Genomic DNA, 26,759 nt, shown 5'->3' on the forward strand with positions numbered 1-26,759 from the left:
AAAGAAAACTTGCTTCATTTTTAACCAGCTCATCAAGGTGAAATATGCTATTTCTAGAAAATAGAACAATGTTAATTCTTTCACTACAAGATCTGAGTAATTGTGATACAGAGTAAAGCTCTCCCTACTCATTTACACAAACACAAACCTTCCTCCACACTACCCGATCAAATGCTCCCAGGACATGAGCAGCATGACGTTAGACACAGAAAAAAGCACCTTCCACACTGAAATAAAACCCAAAGAACTCGGACGCTGGAAATCAGAAGCAAAAGCAGAAGTTGCTGGAAAAGCTCAGCAAGTCTGGCATCATCTGTGAAGAGAAATCAGAGTTAACGTCTTGGGTCTGGTGTTTTGAGGAGGAGTCACTGGACCCATCCCATTAACTGTGATTTCTCTCCTCACAGATGCTGCCAACCTGCTGAGCGTTTCCCACAGTTTCTATTTTTATCCCTCAACATGTCCCCATCAAACACGCCCAATACAGTTCGAGCTTGGGATGAGTTACAGAATTAAGCAGCAGTGTGAACCATCCACAAGATGCACTGCAGAAATCCACCAAGGTGCCTTAGTACGTTCTAACCCCATGACCACTTCCGTCTAGAAGGACAAGGGCAGCAGATACACTGGAACACCACCCTCTGCAAGTTCCCCTCTGAGTCACTCACCATCCTGACTTGGAAATATATCGCCGTTCCTTCACTGTCGCTGGGTCAGAATCCTGGAATTCCCTCCCTAAGGGCATCGTGGGTCGACCCACAGCACGTGGACTGCAGCGGTTCAAGAAGGCAGCTCACCCCCACCTTCACAAGGGGCAACTAGGGACAGGCAATAAATACTGGCCCAGCCAGAGATGTTTATGTCCCATAACTGAATTAAAAAAAGGTATCAACCTGTAAGTCCTTCCAAAACAAACCAACGATGGGGGATATGAGACTGGCCAATGACAGGGGTATGTGTGATGCCAGTGATGGGGGATGTGAGACTGGCCAATGACAGGGGTATGTGCGATGTCAATGATGGGGTTTGAGTGATGCCAGTGACAGTGTAAGAGGGGAGTGATACCCGGGATGGAATGAACACTGGAGCCTGTACCATCAATATCCCGAGCTACCAAACTACAACAAGCAGGTGAAAGGTGCCACAGCAATTCAGATGGCTGGGGTAGGGGTAGGGGAAAGGGGGGTTTGAGGCTGGTTTTGGATAGGGTGGATTTGGGGCTTGCTTCCTTGCCCTACTTGGGGCATAGTGCTGTGGGTCAAACAGCTCCCCCCCCCATTTCAGCAAAAGAACTCCAGAAGATTTTGAGGTCTTGAATGAGAGTTGGAGACCGTTCGATGTGGTTGGTCATTAGAGGGATGCTGCGTTATTGGCATTCTGACTGTGTCGTAGTGAAAATGCAGGCTCTGAGTCATGGTTAACACGCATCAGTAGAGAAATCTCCCATTTTCGATCAGTTTTCTTGTTGTCTTCCTGAAGAAAGTACAAATCAGGGCCTTGCCTGGTGACAGTGAAATGGGTCTTCCTGAAACCTGTTGTGGGTGTGAGGAAGCTTCCATTTATTGTTCCTGGTCCATTGCTGTGACCTAGTTCCACGCTGACTGAGGCCAGGGGCTGGCAGTGTTCTTGGAACAGAAACAGAATGTCGAGAGCTGCTTTTGTCCAGGAACATGTGAATGGGTGGCCGGTGGGGAGGTCTTTTGCTGATTAAGGATGTGAGTAGAAATTGAAAATGTATCCATGAAAGAGGCAAGGGTTTAGAACAATATCTCCCTTGCCAACAAGCACGTTATAAAACACAGCTACTGTTCCCTTGTAATGTGTCTATAAGCCAGTTATGTAACGGATCAATTCATTCTTTTGTGTTTTTCCCTCGACTCGAGCTGGCCTGGCCTTGCCAAAATGCTCACAAACAGTGGGAATGAATCTAGTATGAGGTGGGATGAACTGGACCCCTAAAATCTGTTCCCAATTTCCAGGCTTCAGTACTGAGATGTTTCTGCCCAGCTTAATGCAAAATTTTATTTTGCACTCATAGAATATCATAAAATCCCTGCAGTGTGGAAACAGGCCCTTCAGCCCAACAAGTCCACACTAACCCTCCAAAATGTATCCCATCCAGACCCTAGTACTCCACATTTACGATGGCTATCCCACCTAATCTACATATCCCTGAACACTATGGAGCAATTTAGTCTGGCCAATCCACCCTAACCTGCACATCTTTGGACTGTGGGAGGAAACCGGAGCAAACGCACGCAGATACGGGGAGAACGTGCAAATTCCACACAGACAGTTGCTCAAGACTGGGATCAAACCCGGGTCCCTGGTGCTATGAGGCAGCATTGCTAACCACAGTGCCACCATACTACCCTCATTGTCAGTGTACGGTCAAAATCTAACCTTGATAACAAATCTGGAATGTAACTACCCTGGAAAATGTGGCACCAGCATCTCCACAATTTGGTCAGGTATGCTTGGATGGGTACAACAACGATTTGCATTTATATAACCCTTTCAACAATATAAAACATCCCTAGGCTGCTCCACATGGAGAGGGTAAAACTTAATGGTGAGCATGTATTAGGACTGGCCATCAAAGGATTGGTTTAAGTGAATGATTTGAGGGGGCAGAGTTCGCTGGTGAGCTTTCGCGAGGGAATCCCAGAGACCTAGGACACAGTCACTGGAATGACTCCATGAAGGAAACAGCTGAGCTTTTAACAATTGACAATGGTCACCATGAGAATCGCTACAGTCAGCATGAGTGCTGGGGAAATATAAGCACTCCCGCAGTTAGGCGGTAGTGTGAGGGTAAGGAAAAGAAGGACAAAATAAGAATCCCTACAGTGTGGAAACAGGCCATTCGGCCCATGAAGTCCACACTGACTGTCCAAAGAGCATCATACCCATCCCTGTAACCCTGAATTTCCCATGGCTAACCCACCTAGCCTGCACACTATGGGCAATTTAGCATGGCCATTCTATCTAACCTGCATATACTTAGGCTGTTGGAGGATACCCACACAGAGAACATGCAAACTCTAACAGACAGTCACTGGAGGCTGGGATCAAACCCAGGTCCCTGATGCTGGGAGGCAGCAGTGCTAACCACTGAGGCATCAGGCCACCCTTAAGTTAGTTTTTTTGTTCCAGCTTTTTATGAATTGAAATGTCACCACGGGCCCTAGATTCAAACCCAAGTCCTCAGATAATCTGTCTGGGAGTTTGAGATCACGAGAACACTGACATCAATCAAGACACCATTGTTTCCACTTGAACACATCAATAAAGGAATCTAGGAGAGAGCAGGCTGGGAGGCAGCAGTGGTTAATGGGTGGAGATTGTCTGCAGTATGAACACTGGGATTGATTGAGATGAAAGGTCTATTTCTTTGCTGGAAACACAATAGGATTCTCAGTGAATGAGGTAAAGGGACGGTGCAATGAAATTGGCGTTAATATTTCAAGGATATAGCTTCTTTCTAAAAAAAAGAACAAATAATATATGGAATATATAATGTAGGAACAAGCTGGAGAAACTGATTAAAATAAATAAAGGGGCAGCACAGTGATTAGCACTGTTGCCTCACAGCGCCAAGGACCGGGTTCGATTCCACCCTCAGTTGACTGTGTGTGTGGAGTTTGCACATTCTCCCCGTGTCTGTGTGGCTTTCCGCCGGGTTCTCTGAATTCTTCCCACAGTCCAAAGATATGCCGGTTAGTGCGTTTAGAATTCACAATTCCTCCTGTAGACAACCTAGACCCTTGCGACTATAAGGTTTGATGTTAATGGCACAACACTTAACTTAGGCCAGAGGTTGCAGATTGGCCAACCACAAGGAATAGGCAGAATAAGCCCGAGGGGCCGAATGGCCAGCTCCCGTTCCTGTAGCTAGCAACGTGGGTCTTAGGAGTAGACCATTCGGCCCTGCTCTGTTTTTTAAAAAGATTGTGGCTGATTCGATTGTGGCCTCACCTCCACTTTCCTGCTTGCCCCCAAACAGTAGTCTGGATGTCGGATGTAAGTTAAATCAGGAGCTGAAATTGGCCTGTCGCAAAGATGTTACTACAGTTGTTATGGGGGATTTCAACATGCAGGTAGACTGGGAGAATCAGGATGGTATTGGACCTCAAGAAAGAGACTTTGTGGAGTGCCTCAGAGATGGATTCTTAGAACAGCTGGTGCTGGAGCCGACCAGGGAGAAAGCAATTCTGGATCTGGTATTGTGCAATGAACCAGAATTGGTCAAGGACCTCGAAGTGGAGGAGCCGTTATGAGGTAGTGACTTTAATACAATAAGCTTCAATCTGCAATTTGAGAGGGAGAGGGTACAATCGGTAGTGACAATATTTCAGTTGAATAAAGGGAACTATGGAGCTATGAGGGAGGAGCTGGCCAAAGTTCAATGGTGCAATACCTTAGCAGGGATGACAGTGGAGGAACAATGGCAGATATTTCTGTGTATAATGCAGAAGATGCAGGATCAGTTCATTCCAAAAAGGAAGAAAGATCCCAGGAGGAGGCATGGGTGGCCGTGGCTGACGAGGGAAGTTAAGCAACATATAAAGTTAAAAGAGAAAAAGTATAACATAGCAAAGATAAGTGGGAAAACGGAGGACTGGGAAGCTTTTAAAGAACAACAGAGGATTACTAAGAAGGAAATACGCAGAGAAAAAATGAGGTACAAAGGTAAACTGGGCAAGAATATAAAGGAGGATAGTAAACGTTTTTTTAGGTATGTGAAAGGCAAAAAAATGGTTAAGACTTAAATTGAGCCCTTGAAGACAGAAACAGGGGAATATATTACGGGGAACAAAGAAATGGCAGAAGAGTTGAATTGGTACTTCAGATCTGTGTTCACTGGGGAAGACATAAGTAATCTCCCTGAGGTAACAGTGGCTGAAGGGCCTGAACTGAAGGGAATTTATATTTGCCAGGAATTGGTGTTGGAGAGACTGTTAGGTCTGAAGGTTGATAAGTCCCTGGGGCCTGATGGTCTACATCCCAGGGTACTGAAGGAGGTGGCTCAAGAAATCGTGGATGCGTTGGTGATTATTTTCCAGAGTTTGATAGATTCGGGATCAGTTCCTGAGGATTGGAGGGTGGCTAATGTTGTACCACTTTTTAAGAAAGGAGTGAGAGAGAAAGCAGGAAATTATAGACCAGTCAGTCTGACCTCAGTGGTGGGAAAGATGCTGGAGTCTATTATAAAGGATGAAATTACGACACATCTGGATAGTAGTAACAGGATAGGTCAGAGTCAGCATGGATTTATGAAGGGGAAATCATGCTTGACTAATCTTCTGGAATTCTTTGAGGATGTAACTCTGAAGATGGACGAGGGAGATCCAGTAGATGGAGTGTACCTGGACTTTCAGAAAGCTTTTGATAAAGTCCCACATAGGAGGTTAGTGAGCAAAATTAGGGTGCATGGCATTTTGAGCTCTGATCGCCAGCATCTGCTGTCCTCCATTTCTCCTCGAACATTCTTGTACACCAGTCAATGAAGGTAAGCATGCAGGTACAGCAGGTAGTGAAGAAGGCTAATAGCATGCTGGCCTTCATAACAAGAGGGATTGAGTGTAGAAGCAAAGAGGTTCTTCTGCAGCTGTACAGGGCCCTGGTGAGACCACACCTGGAGTACTGTGTACAGTTCTGGTCTCCAAATTTGAGGAAAGACATTCTGGCTATTGAGGGAGTGCGGTGTAGGCTCACAAGGTCAATCCCTGGAATGGTGGGATTACCTTACACTGAAAGACTGGAGCGACTGGGCTTGTATACCCTTCAGTATAGAAGACTGAGAGGGGATCTGATTGAGACATATAAGATTATTAAAGGATTGGACACTCTGGAGGCAGGAATCATGTTTCCACTGATGGGTGAGTGCCGAACCAGAGGACACAGCTTAAAAATACGGGGTAGACCATTTAGGACAGAGATGAGGAGAAACTTCTTCACCCAGAGAGTGGTGGCTGTGTGGAATGCTCTGCCCCAGAAGGCAGTGGAGGCCTAGTCTCTGGATTCATTTAAGAAAGAGTTGGATAGAGCTCTCAAGGATAGTGGAATCAAGGGTTATGGAGATAAGGCAGGGACAGGATACTGATTAAGGATGATCAGCCATAATCATATTGAATGGTGGTGCAGGCTCAAAGGGCAGAATGGCCTACTCCTGCACCTATTGTCTATTGTCTATTGCTCCATAACCTTGGCTCCCTTGCCGTGAATCTCTCTGTCCAGTCGTGTAAATGTTTATTTTATTTTAGTCCCCTAAACTGAGGAGACTAAATCTCCTGGTTATATCCCTTTTTTTCTTGTTTTATATTCTCTTTTTGGGTTTTTTATAGATATATATATATATTTTCCTTTTTTCTTTTCCTTATCCCCACACTACCTTCTAACTGCGGCAGTGCTTATTTTTTTCCCCAGCCCCCATGGTGTGTGTGTGTGTAGGTGTGAGACACAGTGAGAGACACAAAGTGCACGAATCTTTATTCAATTTCCACCACCAGGAAGATAGGAAACACCCGAGTGGCCAGTGATAAGCACTGCCCTTCACATCAAAGGGCAACGCTGTGTGATCAAACAGTGAAGGGGAGGGCAGGGATTAAATCAAAATAGAGTTGGACGGGGAAATAATGCACTCCACTCCCTGCGGCGCCCACCTCTCCCTGAACAACTCCAGGGTGTCAGTGGACACAGCGTGCTCCTTCTCCATGGACACCCAGGCTCTGATGTAGCTGTGGAAGAGGGGCAGGCAGTCGGCCCTAACGCCCCCCTCCCTGCTGCCTGGACCTGTTCGTGTAAATGTTTATTAGCCAAGTTTCCGCTGCTGGCTGGGCAAGAGACCACAGGTTAGTGACCCTCTCAGACTTCAAAAGAAGCACTTTGACCCCTAGTTCTAGCCTGTCCAGCCAAGATACACCCTATCCAGTCTGGCCAAGACCTTAAATTCCAATATGCTCAGCTCTTCCTTCGAAATTCCAATGGGGAAAAGTTCTTCATAAGATTTAAAAAAACCCTTGTCCCAGAAATGAGTCAAGTGAACATTTTCTGAATGGCATCAAATACACTTACCTCCTTTTTCAAATGAGGAGATCAAAATTATTCATGGAATCCCTAAAGTATGGAAGTAGCCCATTCAGCCCATCAAGTCAATACCAACCTTCTGAAGAGTATCCCCCGCCATCCTGGTAACCCTGCAATTCCCCATGACTGATGCACCTAGCCTGTACACTATGGGCAACTTAGCACAGCCAACCCACCCTAACCTGCACATCTTTGGACTGTGGGAGGAAACCGGAGCACCCAGAGGAAACTCGCTCAGACACGGGGAGAATGTGCAAACTCCACACAGACAGTCACTCAACGTTGGGAATCGAACTCAGGTCCCTGGAGCTGTGAGGCAGCAATGTTAACCACTGAGCCACCGTATTGTACCAGTAAACCACCTACACCTGCCCCCCCCACCCCTCCTCCACACCCATCCCTCCTCCCCACACCCATTCCCCCATCCACGGCCATCCATCCATCAGTTTGGTTACGTCACATCTCTTATGTTCAAACCCTGACCGGGAAAGTGTTAATTGTTGATGGCAATGTTGTAATCTCCTGATCTGGTGTTTGTTTTCACAGTACTAGATGTGTAACTGCCAAAAAAAACAGGAAAAGGTGACACTAGTTGCAGTGATGATGAGATATTTTCCCTGTAGAATGCAGAGGCCTCGGGAGAACTGTGTATCTGATTTCCAGCCGCAGTACTTGCTATACATTCAGGGGATGTGCATCACCAGCTCTACCCCCTCCCCTCCCCCCACCACCGGGTTTGTGTGCTCGGGAGTTACAGACACACGGTTATTTAAACTGTGGTGAGCAACGTGTGTGATTTAAATTGTGGCAACGGGTTGCCATCGTTGTGAGATTAACCGAGTATGGGGGAAATGCTATTTGAATCTTATTGAAAAGAGATGCTTGGCACTAAATTGTTTCGTCTTGCACTTATTAGGACAAACACATCAAGGCGGAATTTCAAATGAGGACAACAGCATTAAAGGGTGCTGATTAGTTGACAAATTGGGAGTAATTAGCTGACGTGTTGCCACGACGAATGAGTTCCCAAGCTCCTGGTTGCTTCCAACAAGAGACAAGGTAAAACTATATTCTTTTTGTTTGCAGAGAATGGGTGAACACGTGTCAGTTCCAACAATGAGCCATTGGTTGTCAGTGTAGCTATGAGCGCACCTGGGATTATTCAGCAAGTGCTTGCAATGTGTGGAAACAGCTAACAATAGAATTGATGTGAAATGATATTTGACTAACAGTAAAGACACATTGGATTGGCTCATAATCTGGTCACTTTCTCATTGGCCACAGGAAGGCAGGCTATGGCAATGATGGGGATGTTGGATAGACCATTGGTGGAGAGGGGGGAGATGGGGCATTGGGAGGTTGTGTGATGAACCCACCAGGAATGCAGAGCTGACAATCCAAAAGGACCAAAAACAGAAATTGCTGGAAAAGCTCAGCACCTCCGGTAGCATCTGTGGAGAGAAACCAAAGTTAATGTTTCGGGTCCGGTGACCCTTCCTCAGAACGGAGGAATGGAGGGCTCTGAGGAAGGGTCACTAGACCGGAAATGTTAGCTCGGATTTCTGTCCACAGATGTTGCCAGACCTGCTGAGCTTTTCCAGCAACTTCTGCTTTTACTTCTGATTTACAGCATCTTTCGGTCTTTAAATTTGTTGATGGCAATGTTGTAGGAAGAGATTAAGTGTCCACAATAACTGAGGGGTCACTCTGCTTTTACAAACCATGCGATACAAGACGTTGGGAATTAATGATGGCTCACTTGTTGCCAATTTCAAAACACAGTAAGATTAAACTCTATAAGATTCATTCTCTCTACATGTCCTGAACAACCACAACCTGCCCTGTCACAGAGCTTACCCCATTAAAAATCCAGCATTCTGTGTTCAACATTGAGCATTGCATCCCAGGAGGGAGTTACTGGAGGACTGGATGGGGGTGTGGGTCACCAGACCAATACAAAGAGATTCACTAGAATAATGCCCAGAGGTGAGGGGCTTATCTTATGAGGAAGGATTGAACAGTAAAAGTCTATACTGTCTGCAGTTCAGAAGAATGAGATGATCGAATGAAGTTATCAGGTAGTTCTTTTATACCGCGATGACTGTGTTCTTGTGAAACTCTGTTGGCGATGTAATCGTGTTACAGCCAACACATGTTTTACAAGGTTACGCTTTAGAAACAGTGTCCCCATTTCAGCAATCGCGTTACAGTGAATTTGCATTGACAAAACGTGCGTTATAACAGAACAACCTGTCAAATCAGATGCGAAAGGGGGCTAACAAAACAGATGTAGAGAGAATGATTTCCTCGTGTGGGGTAATCTGGAATGGAAAGTCACCGTTTCAGGATAAGAGGTGACAGATTCAAAACAGAGATCAGGAGGAATGGCTTCTCTCAAAGGGTACGGTGGATCAGTGAATTTAAGGAGGAGACAGATTTTTAATTGGTAATACAGCACAGAAACTGACCTTTCGATCCACCAGACATCCCGATCTAACCTAGTCCCAACTGCCAGCACTTGGCCCATATCCCTCTAAACCCCTCCTATTCATAGACCCATCCAGATGCTTTTTAAATGTTGTGATTATACCAGCCTCCACCACTTCCTCTGGCAGCTCATTCCAAACATATTAAAGGGTTATGGAGAGTGGGCAGACTGGAGTTGAGACTAAGATGAGATCTGCCATGATTGTATTGAATGGCGGAGCAGGCTCGAGGGGCTGAATGGCCTCCTCCCGCTCCTAGTTCTAATTAAATGGTTAAATGCTGAGAGTAGGTCACAAGAACATACTGTAACTGTATGATAATCAGGGGTGATCTGATTAAAGTGTTTGAACAATTCAGGGGAATAGCTTAAATGAATTTATTCAATACCCACTCCCTCCATCACCGACGCTCAGTAGCAGCAGTGTGGACTATATACAAGATGCACTGCAGAAATTCACCAAAGATCCTCAGACAGCACCTTCCAAACCCATGACCACTTCCATCTAGAAGGACAAGGGGAACACCAGCCCCTACAAGTTCCCCTCCAAGACACTCACCATCCTGACTTGGAAATGTATCGCCATTCCTTCAGTGTCACTGGGTCAAAATCCTGGAATTCCCTCCCTAAGGGCATTGTGGGTCTACCTACAGCACATGGACTGCAAGCGGTTCAAGAGGGCAGCTCACCCCCACCTTCTCAAGGGGCAACTAGGGACGGGCAATAAACGCTGGTCCAGCTCGTGACAGCCACATCCCATGACTAGATAACAAAAAGAGTAAATAAATGAGGAAGTGGAGAATAGGAGGCTAGTTTGATGAAGGAAAAATGCTCACGTAGAGCATAACGAACTTTGGTGAATTCCTGAAGAGCATCTTGTAGATTGCTGCTACCGAGCATCGGTGGAGGATGGAGTAGATATTGAATAAATTCATTTAAGCTGTTCCCTTGAATTGTTCCAACACGTTAATCAGAACTTTATTAAGCTGGAGAAGGTTTGGAACATATTTATCAGGATGTTGGTGGGAACAGAGGGTTTGAGTTATAAAGAGAGGCTGGGACTTTTTTCACTGGAGCGTAGGAGGCTGAGGGGTGACCCTACAGAGGTTTATAAATTCATGAGGGGCTTAGCTAAGGTAAATAGGTAAGGTCTTATCACTAGGGTGGGAGAGGTTCTAAACTAGGGGGCATATTTGTAAGGTGAGAGCAGAAAGATTTAGTAAGGACATGAGGGGAAACCTTTTTACCCAGACAGGGACTGGCAGGTGGAACGAGCTGCCAGAGGAAGTGGTGGAATGCAGGTCCAGTTACAAAGACATTTGGACAGGTACATGAACTGGAAAGGTTCACAGAGATATGGGCCAAACATGGGCAAATGGGACTAGTTTAATTTGGGAACATGGTCGGCACAGATTAGTTGGACCGAAGGGTCTGTTTCCATGCTGTATAGCTCTATAAACACCAGCAAGGACAAGTAGGGCTGAATGGCTTGTTTCTATGTAGTCAATACTTTTATTTTAGTTAAAGCTCCAGCTTAGGTTGTCAGACAGGGTCTTGGGGGTTTGCGGGGGGTGTCTATACGGGTGAGCAGCCTGGAGGGAGAAGGAATCAATGAGGACTCGTATCTATGAGACCCCTCTGAGGAGCAGTCATAGAGACATGGAGATATACAGCAGGGAAACAGACCCTTCGGTCCAACTCGTCCATACCGACCAGATATCTCAACCCAATCTAGTCCCATTTGCCAGTATTTGGCCCAAACCCTCCCTATTCATATACCCATCCAGATGCCTTTAAAATGCTGCAATTGTACCAGCCTCCACCACTTCCTCTGGCAGCTCATTCCATACATGTATCACCCTCTGCGTGAAAAAGTTGCCCCTTCAGTCCCTTCTGAATTTTTCCCCTCTCACCTTTAACCTTTGCCCTCTAGTTTTGGATTCCCCCACCCTGGGAAAATGACCTTGTCTATTTACCCTATCCATGCCCCTCATAATTTTGTAAACTTCTATAAGGTCACCCCTCAGCCTCCGACGCTCCAGGGAAAACAGCCCCAGCCTGTTCAGCCTCTCCCTGTAGATCAAACCCTCCAATCCTGGCAACATCCTTGTAAATCTTTTCTGAACCCTTTCAAGTTTCACAACATTTTTCCGATAAGAAGGAGATCAGAATTGCACGCAATATTCCAATAGTGGCTGAACCAATGTCCTATACAACTACAACATGACCTCCCAACTCCTGTACTCATTACTCTGACCAATAAAGGAAAGCATACCAAATGCTTCCTTCACTATCCTATCTACCTGTGACTCCACTTTCAAGGAGCTATGAACCTGCACTCCAAGGTCTCTTTGTTCAGCAACACTCCCTCGGACCTTACCATTAAGGATAAAAATCCTGCTCTGATTTGCCTTTCCAAAATCAGCACCTTGCATTTATCTAAATTCTTTGGTAATGAGAGGGCAACATCTTAATGATCAACAAATTACAGTTCTAATTTGTTTATAAAATCTTATTTACAGAAATTGAGAAAGATGGCAGCTCTCGTCATATCCGTCAACAATACAGACGTTTCCTTGTGAAGGGGTAAACCTTGCCTTGCTCACCGTCCCAGCCTCTGTTGGTCTCCAGGCTACAACCTCATTGCAATGTGGAGTTGTATCCAAGGCAACTTTGGGCTGAACAGCACGTTCTGTCAAGCTGACCCCTGCCAGAGAGTGGGCCTGGTCCTATCCATTGCCTCAACAGCCTACCTCGTCGTTGGCTTCCCCCTGGGCCTTATCCTCAATGGCTTGGTTCTCGTTGTCAATCTACGCCACAAGTTGTCCATCCTCATGCCCGACGTCTACTTCACCAATATGGCACTGGCAGGATTCATCCTGAACCTGGTGGCTTTTCTGCAGCTCCTGGGACCTGATCACCTCCTGTGGCCGGTGTGGACCTTCGGCAGGGAGCTGTGCATGGCCTCCTTTATCCTGTTCAACACGGCGGCTCTGGTTAGCACCTACTCCGTCACATTGCTGAGCCTGGACTGCTCCATCGAGCGGGTGCTGCCACACACCTACATGTCGAGCGCGTACAACACCAGGCACGTCTGCAGCTTCGTGTGGGGTGGGGCTGCTCTGGCCAGCTTCTCCTCCCTCCTGTTCTACGTCTGCAGCAAGATCTCTGAGGAGCTCGACGACTGCTCGCAGCTGCAGACCAAGGAGCTGGGCGACGCCATTATGGTCTTCACTGGCCTTTTGGCCCCCATCGCTGGTGTGAGCTACGCCCTCTGGCTAATCCTCTGCCCCCGTAAGGGAGGTCCCTATCGGCTTGCCGAATCCTCGTGGCTTGACCCTTGCATCCGGGAACTTCTCCTGGCCACTGTCTCGACGCACTTTGCCCTCTGGTTGCCGTACTACCTGACCCTCCTGGTCAGCACTGCCCATTTTGTCACCCGAAGTGAGGGCGATCGCCATTTTCCCAAGCTGCTTCACTTCCTGAGAGGGGCCAGTGAGCTGCTAGCCTACCTCAGCTCCTGCGCGCTGCCCATCATCTACAAACACCTGCAGAAGAGCTTTGACTCCCGGCTGAGGCTGGTGATCCAAGGCCTGCTTTGTGGGCATCTGGGCCGCCATTGCGAGGGGCGGCAGCAGCAGCAACACGTTGCCACAGTCTCCAGGGCAGATCTGGCCCCAGAGCACATCGGCATCTCTGCCCGGTAACTGGCATAGAATTAAGCCCAAAAGGACCTAAGGGGCAACTTTTTCACACAGAGGGTGGTGTGTGTGTACAATGAGTTGCCAAGAAATGGTGGAGGCTGGTACAGTTACTGCAATTAAAAAGGCATCTGGATGGTTATATGGATAGGAAAGGGTGAGAGGGATATGGACCAAGTGCTGGCAAATGGGACTAGATTGGGTTGGGATATCTGGTCGGCATGGACGAATTGGACTGAAGGGTCTGTTTCCGTGCTGTACATCTCTATGGCTCTGATTTCTCAGTCTGACCACCCTGGCCGACCCATTGTCTCAGCATGCTCCTGCCCCACTGAACTCATCTCTACCTACCCCGACACTGTCCTATCCCCCCTAGTCCAGGAACTCCCCACATACGTTCGAGACACCACCCACGCCATCCACCTCCTCCAAGACTTCCGTTTCCCTGGCCCCCAACGCCTCATCTTCACCATGGATATCCAATCCTTCTACACCTCCATCCGCCATGACCAGGGCCTCCAAGCCCTCCGTTTTTTCCTCTCCAGACGTCCCCAACAGTACCCTTCCACTGACACTCTCATTCGTTTGGCCGAACTGGTCCTCACCCTTAACAATTTCTCCTTTGAATCCTCCCACTTCCTCCAGACCAAAGGGGTAGCCATGGGCACACGTATGGGCCCCAGCTATGCCTGTCTCTTTGTAGGCTATGTAGAACAGTTGATCTTCCGTAATTACACCGGCACCACTCCCCACCTCTTCCTCTGCTACATTGATGACTGCATTGGCGCCACCTCGTACTCCCGCGAGGAGGTTGAGCAATTCATCAACTTCACCAACACATTCCACCCTGACCTTAAATTTACCTGGACTATCTCTGACACCTCGCTCCCCTTCCTGGACCTCTCCATCTCCATTAGTGACGACCGACTTGACACTGACATTTTTTACAAACCCACTGACTCCCATAGCTACCTGGATTACACCTCTTCCCACCCTATCTCTTGCAAAAATGCCATCCCGTATTCCCAATTTCTCCGCCTCCGCCGTATCTGCTCCCAGGAGGACCAGTTCCACCATAGGACACACCAGATGGCCTCCTTCTTTAGAGACCGCAATTTCCCTTCCCACGTGGTTAAAGATGCCCTCCAACGCATCTCGTCCACATCCCGCACCTCCACCCTCAGACCCCAACCCCTCCAACCGTAACAAGGACAGAACGCCCCTGGTGCTCACCTTCCACCCTACAAACCTTCGCATCAACCAAATCATCCACCGACATTTCCGCCACCTCCAAAAAGACCCCACCACCAGGGATATATTTCCCTCCCCACCCCTTTCCGCCTTCCGCAAAGACCGTTCCCTCCGTGACTACCTGGTCAGGTCCACACCCCCCTACGACCCACCCTCCCATTCCGGCACTTTCTCCTGCCACCGCAGGAACTGTAAAACCTGTGCCCACACCTCCTCCCTCACCTCTATCCAAGGCCCTAAAGGAGCCTTCCACATCCATCAAAGTTTTACCTGCACATCTACCAATATCATTTATTGTATCCGTTGCTCCCGATGTGGTCTCCTCTACATTGGGGAGACTGGGCGCTCCTAGCAGAGCGCTTTAGGGAACATCTCCGAGACACCCGCACCAATCAACCAAACCGCCCCGTGGCCCAACATTTCAACTCCCCCTCCCACTCTGCCGAGGACATGGAGGTCCTGGGCCTCCTTCACCGCCGCTCCCTCACCACCAGACGCCTGGAGGAAGAACGCCTCATCTTCCGCCTCGGAACACTTCAACCCCAGGGCATCAATGTGGACTTCAACAGCTTCCTCATTTCCCCTTCCCCCACCTCATCCTAGTTTCAAACTTCCAGCTCAGTTACTGTCTCCTTGACTTGTCCGACCTGTCTATCTTCTTTTCCACCTATCCACTCCACCCTCTCCTCCTTGACCTATCACCTTCATCTCCTCCCTCACTCACCCATTGTACTCTATGCTACTCTCTCCCCACCCCCACCCTCCTCTAGCTTATCTCTCCATGCTTCAGGCTCACTGCCTTTATTCCTGATGAAGGGCTTTTGCCCGAAATGTTGATTTCGCTGCTCGTTAGATGCTGCCTGAACTGCTGTGCTCTTCCAGCACCACTAATCCAGTATTTGATTTTCAGCATCTGCAGTCATTGTTTTTACCTTCCTCAGTCTATGCCAACAGTCAGACACTGTTGAACAGGATTGAGTCTAACTTTGCCCATACACATCGTCTATGATCAAACCCATTGGATGCAAAAAGACATGCATTTACATAGCACCTTTCATGAGCTCAGGACACCATGAAGCCAATACGTATTGAAGTGAAGGAGCAAATTACTGCAGCTGCCCAAATCTGTACAGAAACAAAAGAAATCACAGTGGCTCAGGCAACATCTGTGGAGCGAGAGCAAGCTAACGTTTCCAGTCTCGATGACACTGCAGCAAAGCTGCTGCCCTGTACTATAGTTATTGATGTTTCTGCAAGAAACCCTGGTGAATATGGTGTACACAAGCAGCAAATTCTGTTTGATGAGTTTTGGGTGGCACTGGATGAGGAGTGGACATTACCTTGTGCACTGGAGAGCTCCATCAAACCTCTCTCAAAAAATGCCATCTTCTTTCCTTTGCTCCTGAACAGGTTGGTGTCGTTTTGGAACAGGAGGTGGCCAATTTAGCAACTTAAGCCTAAATCGTTTAGATTATGTCAGCAGTCACAAGACACCAGGTTAAAGTCCAACAGGTTTATTTGGAATCACAGGCTTTCACAGTGCTGTTCCTTCCTTCATCAGGTAAACCAGCTCCGAAAGCTTGTGATTTCAGATAAACCAGTTGGACGATAACCTGGGGTCATGTGACTTCTGACTTTGTCCAGCTCAGTCCAACACCGGCACCTCCACATCCCGATTGGATTCCAGCTGATCTGCTTCCTACACCATTCACCCACCTCGATTCCACACCACCCAATACCGTCAAAATCTATCAAGCTCATCCACTTTCCAGTTAATGCCCAGCTCCCCTGGAATAGTGCTCCAGTCTCCACTCCCCTTGGATGAGCTTTCACCACCTTCACCCCCACCCCACCCCACCCCTGCCAGTCTAGCCTTCATTTAAGATTATCCCACCTTGTTCTGGCTCCCCATCTGAAGAAACAGTCCATTCACCGACTTTTATCATCATTTTAAACACTATGTTGAAATTGTTCTTTACGTTTCTAGGCTGAAGAGCACACAAGTCTGGTCTTGTACCTTGTCATAGAGTCACAGAGATGTACAGCATGGAAACAGACCCTTCGGCCAACCAGATATCCCAACCCAATCTAGTCCCACCTGCCAGCACCCGGCCCATACCCCTCCAAACCCTTCCTATTCATATACCCATCCAAATGCCTCTTAAATGTTGCAATTGTACCAGCCTCCACCACTTTCTCTGGCAGCTCATTCCATACACGTACCACCCTCTGTGTGAAAAAGTTGCCCCTTAGGTCCCTCTAATATCATTCCCCTCTCACCCTAAACCTATGCCCTCTAGTTCTGGACTCCCCCACTCCAGGGAAAAGACTTTGTCTAATTGCCCTATCCATGCCCCTCATGATTTTATAAACCTTTATAAGGTCACCCCTCAGCCTCCGACGCTCCAGGGAAAACAGCCCCAGCCTGTTCAACCTCTCCCTGTAGCTCAAATCCTCCAACCCTGGCAACATCCTTGTAAATCTTTTATGAACCCTTTCAAATTTCACAACATCTTTCTGATAGGAAGGAGACCAGAATTGCATGTGAGATTGATTTACTCCTAATTTTGCTACTGAACTACAGCACTTCCTACATTGGTGCTTTGGTTCATAGTACTGTACAACAGCACAGTGCAGAAGGACGGCCATTCAGCCCATCAAGCGTGGGTTAGAATTTCAAAGAGCAATCCAGTTAGTCTTACTCCTCCACTCTTCCCTCATTCACTCAATTTCTTTCACCTTCATGAATATGCCCAGTTGAGCTTTGAAAGCTCCTCATGAGTTGGGATCCATCTCTGGTGTAATGACTTACATTCATTGCCGCTCAAGAGGAACTGGGAACACAGTAATATTGCCACTGGGATAGGAACCATGAGGCCAAGACTAAACTCTGGGGTATACAATTCCACAAAATATAATCTGGATTAGGTCAATCTGCCCCTCAATCCTACTCCACCATCTACTAAGATCATGGCTGATCTGATTAGAACCTCAAATCTACATTCCCGCCTCTGATAACCTTTCACCCCCTTTGCTTAATCTATCCATCTCTGCCTTAAAACCGGTCAAAAACTCTGCTTCCATCTTTCAGAAGGAGCCCCAAAGCCTCATGAGCAAAGGGTGACCCAGTGGTTAGCACTGCTGCCTCACAGCACCAGGGACCTGGGTTCGATTCCAGCCTCAGGCTGTGTGGAGTTAACATCTTGTCTGCGTGGGTTTCCCCCAGGTGTTTCAGTTTCCCCTTGCAGTCCAAAGATGTGTAGGTTAGGTGGATTGGCCATCGGAAGCGCAGGAGTGGGGGAGTGGGATCTCCTGCAGAGGGTCAGTTTGGACTTGATGGGCTGAATGGCTTGCATCCACACTGTAGGGATTTTAAATGGGTGACCCCTGATTTTTAAGAAATGACCCTTCAACTCTCTCATAAGAAGGAACATTCTCTCCACACCTACCCTGTCAAGACCCTTCAGGATCTTACATACTTCAATCAAGACACTTCTTAACTGTTCTAAACGCCAATGGATACTAACTCGGTCAATGTTTACTCTGTTCTGAAGAAGTCATTGGACTCGAGTCACGAACTCTGTTTCTCTCTTCTTCTGTTGAGTTTCTCCATCACTTTCTGGATGTTTGTATTTCAACTTTTAGTCCCACTCACTTATCATGGGTGAGAAACAGGAACGGGCTAGTGAGCTAGATGATTAGCCACGATCATGTGGAATGATGGAACAAGCTCGAGGGGCTGAATGGCCTGCTCCCATTGTCTATGTTTCAATCCAGATACAGTCAGTTCTGATATAATGCGATAGTTCCCTTCCCCTGCAATCCCGTGTTATAAGAAAATCGCATAATAGCAGCACCATTTAAACCAATTGGACTGGAATTGCGTTATAGCCGATATAGATAAGGAAAGCTCCTGTCTTACAAATAACACAAAATTCTAAACTCTCAATCACGTTATAGCCAATTCGCGTTAAAGCAGAACCGACTGTATTAATCTGGCGAAGCTTCTCTGAACTGCTTCCAATGCACTTACATCATTCCTTCAATAAAGTGATCAATATTGTGAACAATACTCTGAATACTCTGAATACTCTCTCACATAGGTGACCCCATAGCTCTGCCTAGCTGTCGGATGGGTCTCACAATTCAGACAGTAGGTTATTATCCAGCCGTTACAGCCAACATTCCTGCTTTAGCTAACACTAGTAACACAGATGACATGCTTGCTTGAGGGACACTGGTTGCAAAGTAATTTACAATGTACGGAGCACGCTTTAAAAATGCAAAGTTTTTATTTGAACCAGGGCAGGATGTAGAGAGGACTCCAGATTATATCGAAGCAGTGTGACGATTCTGCAACTTTAACAAGGTTACATTGTCCTTGGCTTTTCTTCAAGAGGGGTTGTAAAAGAGAGGTTCCGATTTGCCTGGAATAGCCAACAGATACTGCCTATAGCAACAATCAGAAAAGGTTTTTAGGTTTTGTTTTTGAAAGCACTTGTACAATGGCAGGTGAGTGACCACTTCTTCCAGTTCAGGGACTGTTCTAGTTTGGTTTAGGTTTTAGCTGGTGACCCAGAGAAGCTGCTGGGATGAGAAGAGGTGCCATGCTTTCGCCAATGATCCCTGGCAGTTTCTCACTGCTACCTCTCTCTCTCCGGAAAGAACCTGTGTTTGAATTTACCTTTTCTCCAAGGCGGCTCTCTCGGGGACATTGCAGGAAATCAGAATGGCTCTGTGTTAAGTCGCAGGGGATATCATCTTGGTCAGGTTTTCAAATTGTTGCTCTAAATCCTGTTTTATTTGTGTTTCCTTCAGTGGTATGTAATTAAGTTCTGTTTCACTTGAAGCCAAGTGGTTTGACCAACTGCATCACTCTTGGGAGATCCACCTTCCATCTGCCTGAACCAACTAGAAAAGTTAGGGTGTGGAAATGTTTTGAGGAGGTCTGGCATGGTCCACAACAGAAGGAATGATGATTCCTGCAATGGGATCCCTGGCCCATAAGGAGAGATTGAGTAGAATTGAGTCAAGGGGTTATTAGTTAGTTACAGGTAGCACAGTGGCTCAGTGGTTAGCACTGTTGCCTCACAGCACCAGAGACCCAGATTCAATTCCCACATCGGGTGACTGTGTGGAGTTTGCACATTCTCCCTCTGTCTGTGTGGGTTTCCTCCCACAGTCCAAAGATGTGCGGGTCAGGGTGGATTGGCCATGCCAACTTGCCCATAGCATTCAGCAATGTGTAGGTTAGGTGCATTAGTCAGCGGTAAATATGGTAGAGGATAATAGGGTAGAGGAATGGGTCTGGGTGGGTTACTCTTCAGAGGGTTGGTGTGGACTTGTTGGGCTGAAGGGCCTGTTTCCATGCTGTCGGGATTCTATGAAGGGGTTTAATAGACTGAGAGGATGAAATATAAAACAGTACAAAGGCTCAATGGGGTGGTTACTGGAGGCTAGTGCTCTTGCCTGCAGCACCAGAACTGGACAATGACCTTTCACAAGCCGCAAACCTCTGGCATGTCATACTGCAGGGAAACGCGGTGGACATTCTGCGCACAGCAAGATCTCATGTGACAATGACTGGGTCATCTTTTTCGGTGACGTTGTTTGAGAGGTAAATATTGGCTTGGGCAACCTAAATAATGCTTCATATGCCCGTGAGTGTGCCTCGATTTGAAGTTCCATCCAACTCTGACAGTGCAACACTCCCTGTGCGCAGTGCTGGAGTTAAGACCCATGTGTGAGATGTGAGTCGGTCACATGAAGGACAACAGGAAACGAGAGAAAAACAACTCAAATTCATACCTGCCCTTCACTCCTGTTTGATGAATCAAAATCCTAACTGTTGCTTACCACTGAGCACGTAACACATAACTATCGAGATTCTTGAAGAACCACACAAAAATGTTTTAAGACTGTATGATCTATCATTGGTTTGCAACATTCCTTCTGTTAATGATTTTCTCAAGAGAAAATCTATCGCTTGATGCAGTGTATCAATAAACATATATTTCACATTCTCTGATGTATCTTCACTTGGTTGAAACGTGCAGAGGTGTTGAGGATTGTTAATGTTCAACAATGACAATAACTTACTTTTATGTCAAAGGGAATAGAGTATAAAAGTAAGGAGGTTTTACTAAAAGTGGACAAGAGCAGTGGAGAGTGTGCTGCTGGAAAAGCACAGTAGGTCAGGTAGCATCCAAGAGGAGGAGAAAGGGCTTTTGCCCGAAACGTCGATTCTCCTGCTCCTCGGATGCTGCCTGACCTGTGCTTTTCCAGCACCACAAACTCAACTCTAATATCCAGCACCTGCAGTCCTCACTTTCACCCACACAAGGCAGTGGTTAGGGCACAGCTGGAATACTGTGAAGAGTTCTGGTCCCTCTAGCCAGGATAGACTGCCAGTGGAGGTAGTCCACAGAAGGTTCACTATGCTGATGCCCGGGTATAGTGGCACTGCCTCATGAATGGTTTGGGTCAATACTCGTTGGAGTTCACAAGACTGAAAGGAGACCTTTTATTGAACTATATAAGGTTCTTAGATGACTTCACTGGGGGGAGGTAGAGAGATTGCTTCCCGTTGTGGGACAGTCTAGGACCAGGGGGCATCACCTCAGAATAAGGGGTCACACATTTAAGACTGAGATGGAGTCATAAAGACCATTTGGTCCAACCCATCCATGCCGACCAGATAATCTACTTCCATTTACTAACATTTGGCCCATATCCCTCTAAACCCTTCCTATTCATATACCCATCCAATTGGCTTTAAAATGTTGTAATTGTACAAGTCTCCATCATTTCTCTGGCAGCTCATTCCATACACACAACACCCTGTGTATGAAAACGTTGCCCCTTAGATCCCTTTCTCAGCTTAAACCTTTGCCCTCTAGTTTTGGACTCCCCCACCCTGGGGAAAAGAATTTGACTCCCTATCCATGCCCCTCATGATTTTATAAACCTCTATAAGGTCACCCCTCAGCCTCCGACGCTCCAGGGAAAACAGCTCCAGCCTGTTCAGCCTCTCCCTATAGCTCAACTCCTCCAACCCTGACAACACCCTCGTAAATCTTTTCTGAACCCTTTCAAGTTTCATGACATCCTTTTTATAGCAGGGAGACCAGAACTGCATTCAATATTCCAAAAGTTGCCTAACCAATGTGTTGTACAACTGCAACATGACCTGCCAACTTCTATACTCAGTGCAATGACCAAGAAAGGCAAGTGTATCAAATGCCTTCTTCACTATCCTATCTACCTTTGATTCCACTTTCAAGGAACTCTGAACCTGCACTCCAAGGTCTTTTTGTTCAGCAACACTCCCCAGGACCTCACCATTAATTGTATAAGTCCTGCCCTGATTTGGCTTTCCAAAATGCAGCACCTCACATTTATCTAAACTCCATCTGCCTCTCCAAAGCTCATTGACCCATCTGATCAAGTTCCCATCGTACTCTGAGGTAAACTTCTTCATTGTCCACGATACCTGAGGAGGAATCTCTTCTCTCAGAGGGGAGTGAATCTGTGGAATTCGTTACTGCAGAGGCTGGGCCATTAAGCATATCCAAGGCTGAGAAAGAAACATTTTAATCAGCAAGGGAATCAAGGGTCATTGGCTAAAGGCAGGAATGTGGAGTTGAGGATTGTCAGGTTGGCCACAATCTCATTGAATGGTGGAGCAGATGCAATGGGCTTACTTCTGCTCCAATGTCTTAAAGTCTTATGCTTGATGAGTGTTGAAAAGATTTGTAGCTCAGGTTGAGGCTTTGGATGTAGGTTTGCTCGCTGAGCTGGAAGGTTCATTTTCAGACATTTTGTCACCCTACTAGATAACATCTTCAGTGGGCCTCCAGGCGAAGCACTGCTATTGATGCTTGCTTTCTATTTACATGTTTGGATTTCTTTGGGTTGGTGATGTCATTTCCTGTTCTTTTTCTCAGGGATGGTAGTAGACTCCATCTACCATCCCCTGAGAAAAAGAACAGGAAATGACATCATCACAAGAAATGACATCACTAACCCAAAAGAAACCCAAACATATAAATAGAAAGCAAGAATCATCAGCAGTGCTTCACCCAGAGGCCCACTCAAAATGTTACTTAGTAGGGGGACGAAACATCTGGAAATGAACCTTCCACTCAGCAAGCAAACCTACATCTTATGCTCGAGTTCCTGTGTATTTCTACAGGATTCAGCAACCATTTCATAAGGAGACTATTGTAGGCCATCCAATCAATCCCACTTCACTTGGTTCTTTCTCTGCAGCCTTTCTCCTTCTAGTTTTTATTCCATTTTCTTTTGAAAGTTACAATTGAATGTGCTTCCACCGTCCTTTCAGGCTGCATGTTTCAGATCCCAATAATTCACTACATCAAATCACATCAGCTCCTACTGCCTGTGGTTCCTTTGCCAACTGTGTTCCTTTTGGTCTGCTGTGGACACAATTTCTTTTCACTCATTATCAAACCTTGATAGTTTTCAGGCTTTTGCCTGAAACATCCATCTTCCTGCTCCTCGGATGCTGCCTGACCTGCTGTGCTTTTCCAGCACCACACTCTTAGACTCTCATCTCCAGCATCTGCAGCCCTCGCTGTCGCTTATCAAAACCTTTCATGACTTCAGACACCTCGATCAAATCTCCCCCCTTCAATCTGCTCCATTAGAGCAATCCCAGCTTCAACCTTGTCTTCGCAAAACTGCCTGCATTCATTCAAAAACAAAATCCAGCTGATTCATTTGTTGACTGGGGGATTAGAATGAAGAAATGGGGAAGGAATCCGGGTAAATCAGGAGGAGATTAATAACCTGCTAGAGCACCAGCTAATGGAACTCAGCAGCAGTAGGAACTGGAGCTTTTTAGTTGAGCTGGGTCCCAATGCTCTGCATTGACTACCAACAAGTTCAAGTGACCAGAACCAACACTTACCCAATACTCCGGGCTGGAAGGTTTTGTAGAAAGGGTGGGCGAAGACATTTAGAGTCATACTGCACAGAAACAGACCCTTCAGTCCAACCAGTCTGTGCTGACCATAATCCCAAACTAAACCAGTCCCATCTGCCTGCGCTTAGTTCATATCCCTCCAAATCTTTCCTGTTCATCTAGTTATCCAAATGTCTTTTAAATGTTGTAACTGTACCCACACCCACCACTTCCTCTGGAAGTTCATTCCAAACATGAACCACTATTGATGTAAAAACAATTGCCCCTCGTCTTTTTTAAATCTTGCTTGTCACCTAAAAAATATCTCCTCTTGTCTCAAAATACCCCACCCTAGTGAAAAGACACCAGCCTTATCTATGCCCCTCATGATTTCATAAACATCTATCAGGTCACCTCTCAACCTCATATACTTCCAGTGAATAAAGTCCCAGGCTATCCATTTAACTCAGACCCCCCCCTTCCCAGCAACATCCTGATAATGTTTTTCCGAACTCCAGCTTAATAACATCCCTTCGATACAGGGCGACCAAAACTGGACGCAGTCCTCCAGAAGAGGCCTCACCAACACCCTGTACAACCTCAACATCACGTCCCAACTCCTACACTTAAAGGTCTCACATCATCTGAAGTTACAATAGTTCCAGATGATCATAGGGCTGCTCTAGTGGAGAGAGAGATGACAGGCGGTGAGTTTAACCTGAGGGTCACCATGCCTCAGGCAGGTTGAGAAGGCTCTGGTGACCTCAAAGAGCAAGAGTTGAACACATGCTGTTGCGACAGTCCCCTTCACAAACCTGCTGTCCAGTCAACTGAGCTAACTGACCCTCTGACCAATTGCTTTGCTCAAGGGATAACTGGGTGTATCCCCTTGCATGAACAAAATCGCCATTGGTTGTACCTCTGGCCAACTGACTCCAAAATGCTCTGAAGCTGTCAAAATCTAATGGACCAGCTAATTGTGTTCTCATTGAGATGACCTCCTTGTGTACAGAGATGCCCACTGAGGCAAACTGGGAAATACACCCAGCTGACCCAGCAGTCAATCTAAGGCCCCAGTGACCGATGCAGGGCACGGACGCAGTCAGGAATGACACAGCTCGCAGGGCTGCAAAGGGAGAAGCAGCAGTGCAATTCCCCAGAACAAAGTCGGAAGTCACATGCAATTGTAGACACCTTGTGCAGAATGTACATAAATTCACTTAGACCTAAAAATATTGACAGAGGCTAAGAGAATGAATTTGCATGTGTGCGTGTGTCTTTCTTTTTGTACATATTTAACTATTTTTTTCCCCACTTGTTGGGCCGAAGGGCCTGTTTCCACACTGTAAGTAATCTAATCTAATGGTTGCAATGAAACAAAAGGGCAGCATGGTGGCACAGTGGTTAGCACTGCTGCCTCACAGCGCCAGACACCTGGGTTCAATTCCCGCCTCAGGTGACTGACTGTGTGGAGTTTGCACATTCTCCCAGTGTCTGCGTGGGTTTCCTCCGGGTGCTCCGGTTTCCTCCCACAGTCCAAAGATGGGCAGGTCAGGTGAATTGGCTATGCTAAATTGCCCATAGTGTTAGGTAAGGGGTAAATGTAGGGGTATGGGTGGGTTGTGCTTCGGCGGGTTGGTGTGGACTTGTTGGGCCGAAGGGCCTGCTTCCGCACTGTAAGTAATCTAATCTAATGGTTGTAATGAAACAAAAGGGCAGCACAGTGGCTCAGTGGTTAGCACTGCTGCCTCACAGCACCAGGAACCCAGGTTTGATTCCAGCCTCGGGTGACTGTCTGTGTGGAGTTTACACGTTCTCCCCGTGTCTATGCTGGTTTCCTCCCACAGTCCAAAGACTGCAGGTTAGGTGAATTGGCTATGCTAAATTGCCCATAGCGCTAGGTGCATTAGTCAGAGGGAAATGGGTCTTGGTGGGCTACTCTGCAGAGGATCGGTGTGGACTGGTTGGGCCGAAGGGTCTGGTTCCATACTGTAAGGAATCTAATCTTAAAAAAAATGGATTTGATTTAATTCGTTGGACCTGGGTAATGGTTAAGGTGATGTATCACGAGTATGATGAATAATTTTAACATTTCATCCCAAAATGTGTTTTTCTTTTAAAAAAAACTGCTACAGACAATATAAAAACTGCTGCAAATGATATAAAAAAACAACAAAAATGTAGCTGCCGTCTGACAAAGCCCTGCGTGGGAAAACTGCTTATTCTTAAATTGTCCTCAACAAAGCTTGGCATTCCACAAGAAGAACTGGCATTCTCTGAGAATGGGCTAGTAGAGACATAATGGCAATGGCAGTGACAGTGGCGATCCAGAGCCCCAGGTTAACACTCTGGAGGATATGCGTTCGGATCTTGCCATGGCAGACGGTGCAACTTCAATCCAATATTAAAAAGACTGGTCTAATGGTTAACGTGGTTCATTATCCCTAATGGTATTGTGGGTCAACCCACAGAACACTGAATGCAGTGGTTCAAGGCAGCAGCTCACCCCAAGGGGGCAACTAGGGACAGCCAGCAATGCCCTCATCCCATAAAATGAATAAATAAAAGAAAAAAAAACACCCACCTGGTGTCCTTCATGGAGGGAAACCTGCCAACCTCACCTGACCTGGCAGGGTGCTTATTCTAGGGCACTTCAGGATGGGGTACTAAGTGCTGTCTCAGCCATCAGAATACTATCAGATCATCCATCAAATAAAACCAAGACCCATCTTGCTCCATCAATGTGCCACATGGCCACCGTTAACACAAGAAACCTTCTTTCAGAAGCAATATCCCAAGGTAGCTGGACAATGCTGGGAACATCAGATACTCGTTGCTTCCTGTGGTTCCAGAGTAATTAAAACTAATCGTTTGTTTCCAAATTACACGCTAGCCTTCTTTGCGAAATGTAAACCTTCCCAAAACGCAACAGAGTGAAGACATTTCCTGAAACATCAGTGGATCACAGTCACGGTATACGCAAGAGTGCAAACTGACTGGAGGTGAGGGTGAGACACGCAAACAGTGCACAGATAAATGACTGGCCTAAACTACTCACTCAATCTCTTCCCTTCTCACAATTGCACTAACACTCCCAACGATGAGAAAATTAACACAGTCATAGTTAATCAACAGAGGTGCATGACCAAATTATGGTTTAAATGAATAAAATCTTCCATTTAAAAGGGATCGAAGGGGCAACGTTTTCACACAGAGTGGTGTGTGCATGGAGTGACCTGCCAGAGTATTTTTTGTCTCTAAGTAGTAGTGGAGGATGGTGCAATTATATTTAAAAGGATGGATATAT

General features: G+C 46.7%; 1 protein-coding gene across 2 annotated transcripts; it reads left to right on the forward strand.

Annotated features, from left to right (window-relative positions):
- Positions 1–7,732: 7,732 nt before the first annotated feature.
- LOC140489019 (probable G-protein coupled receptor 146) lies at positions 7,733–14,983 on the forward strand. 2 transcript variants are annotated; one of them, XM_072588257.1, is made up of 3 exons: positions 7,733–7,868; positions 8,006–8,148; positions 12,097–14,983. In XM_072588257.1, exon 3 carries the CDS (start codon positions 12,223–12,225, stop codon positions 13,279–13,281), a length of 1,059 nt encoding a protein of 352 aa, XP_072444358.1. In that variant the 5' UTR covers positions 7,733–7,868; positions 8,006–8,148; positions 12,097–12,222; the 3' UTR covers positions 13,282–14,983. The 2 variants fall into 2 exon arrangements, with proteins under 2 accessions (XP_072444358.1, XP_072444359.1); XM_072588258.1 differs by lacking the exon at positions 7,733–7,868 and having other exon boundaries at positions 7,917–8,148.
- Positions 14,984–26,759: the final 11,776 nt, after the last annotated feature.

The sequence above is a fragment of the Chiloscyllium punctatum genome, chromosome 18, assembly GCF_047496795.1.
Source record: "Chiloscyllium punctatum isolate Juve2018m chromosome 18, sChiPun1.3, whole genome shotgun sequence".
Classification (NCBI taxonomy): Eukaryota; Metazoa; Chordata; class Chondrichthyes; order Orectolobiformes; family Hemiscylliidae; genus Chiloscyllium; species Chiloscyllium punctatum.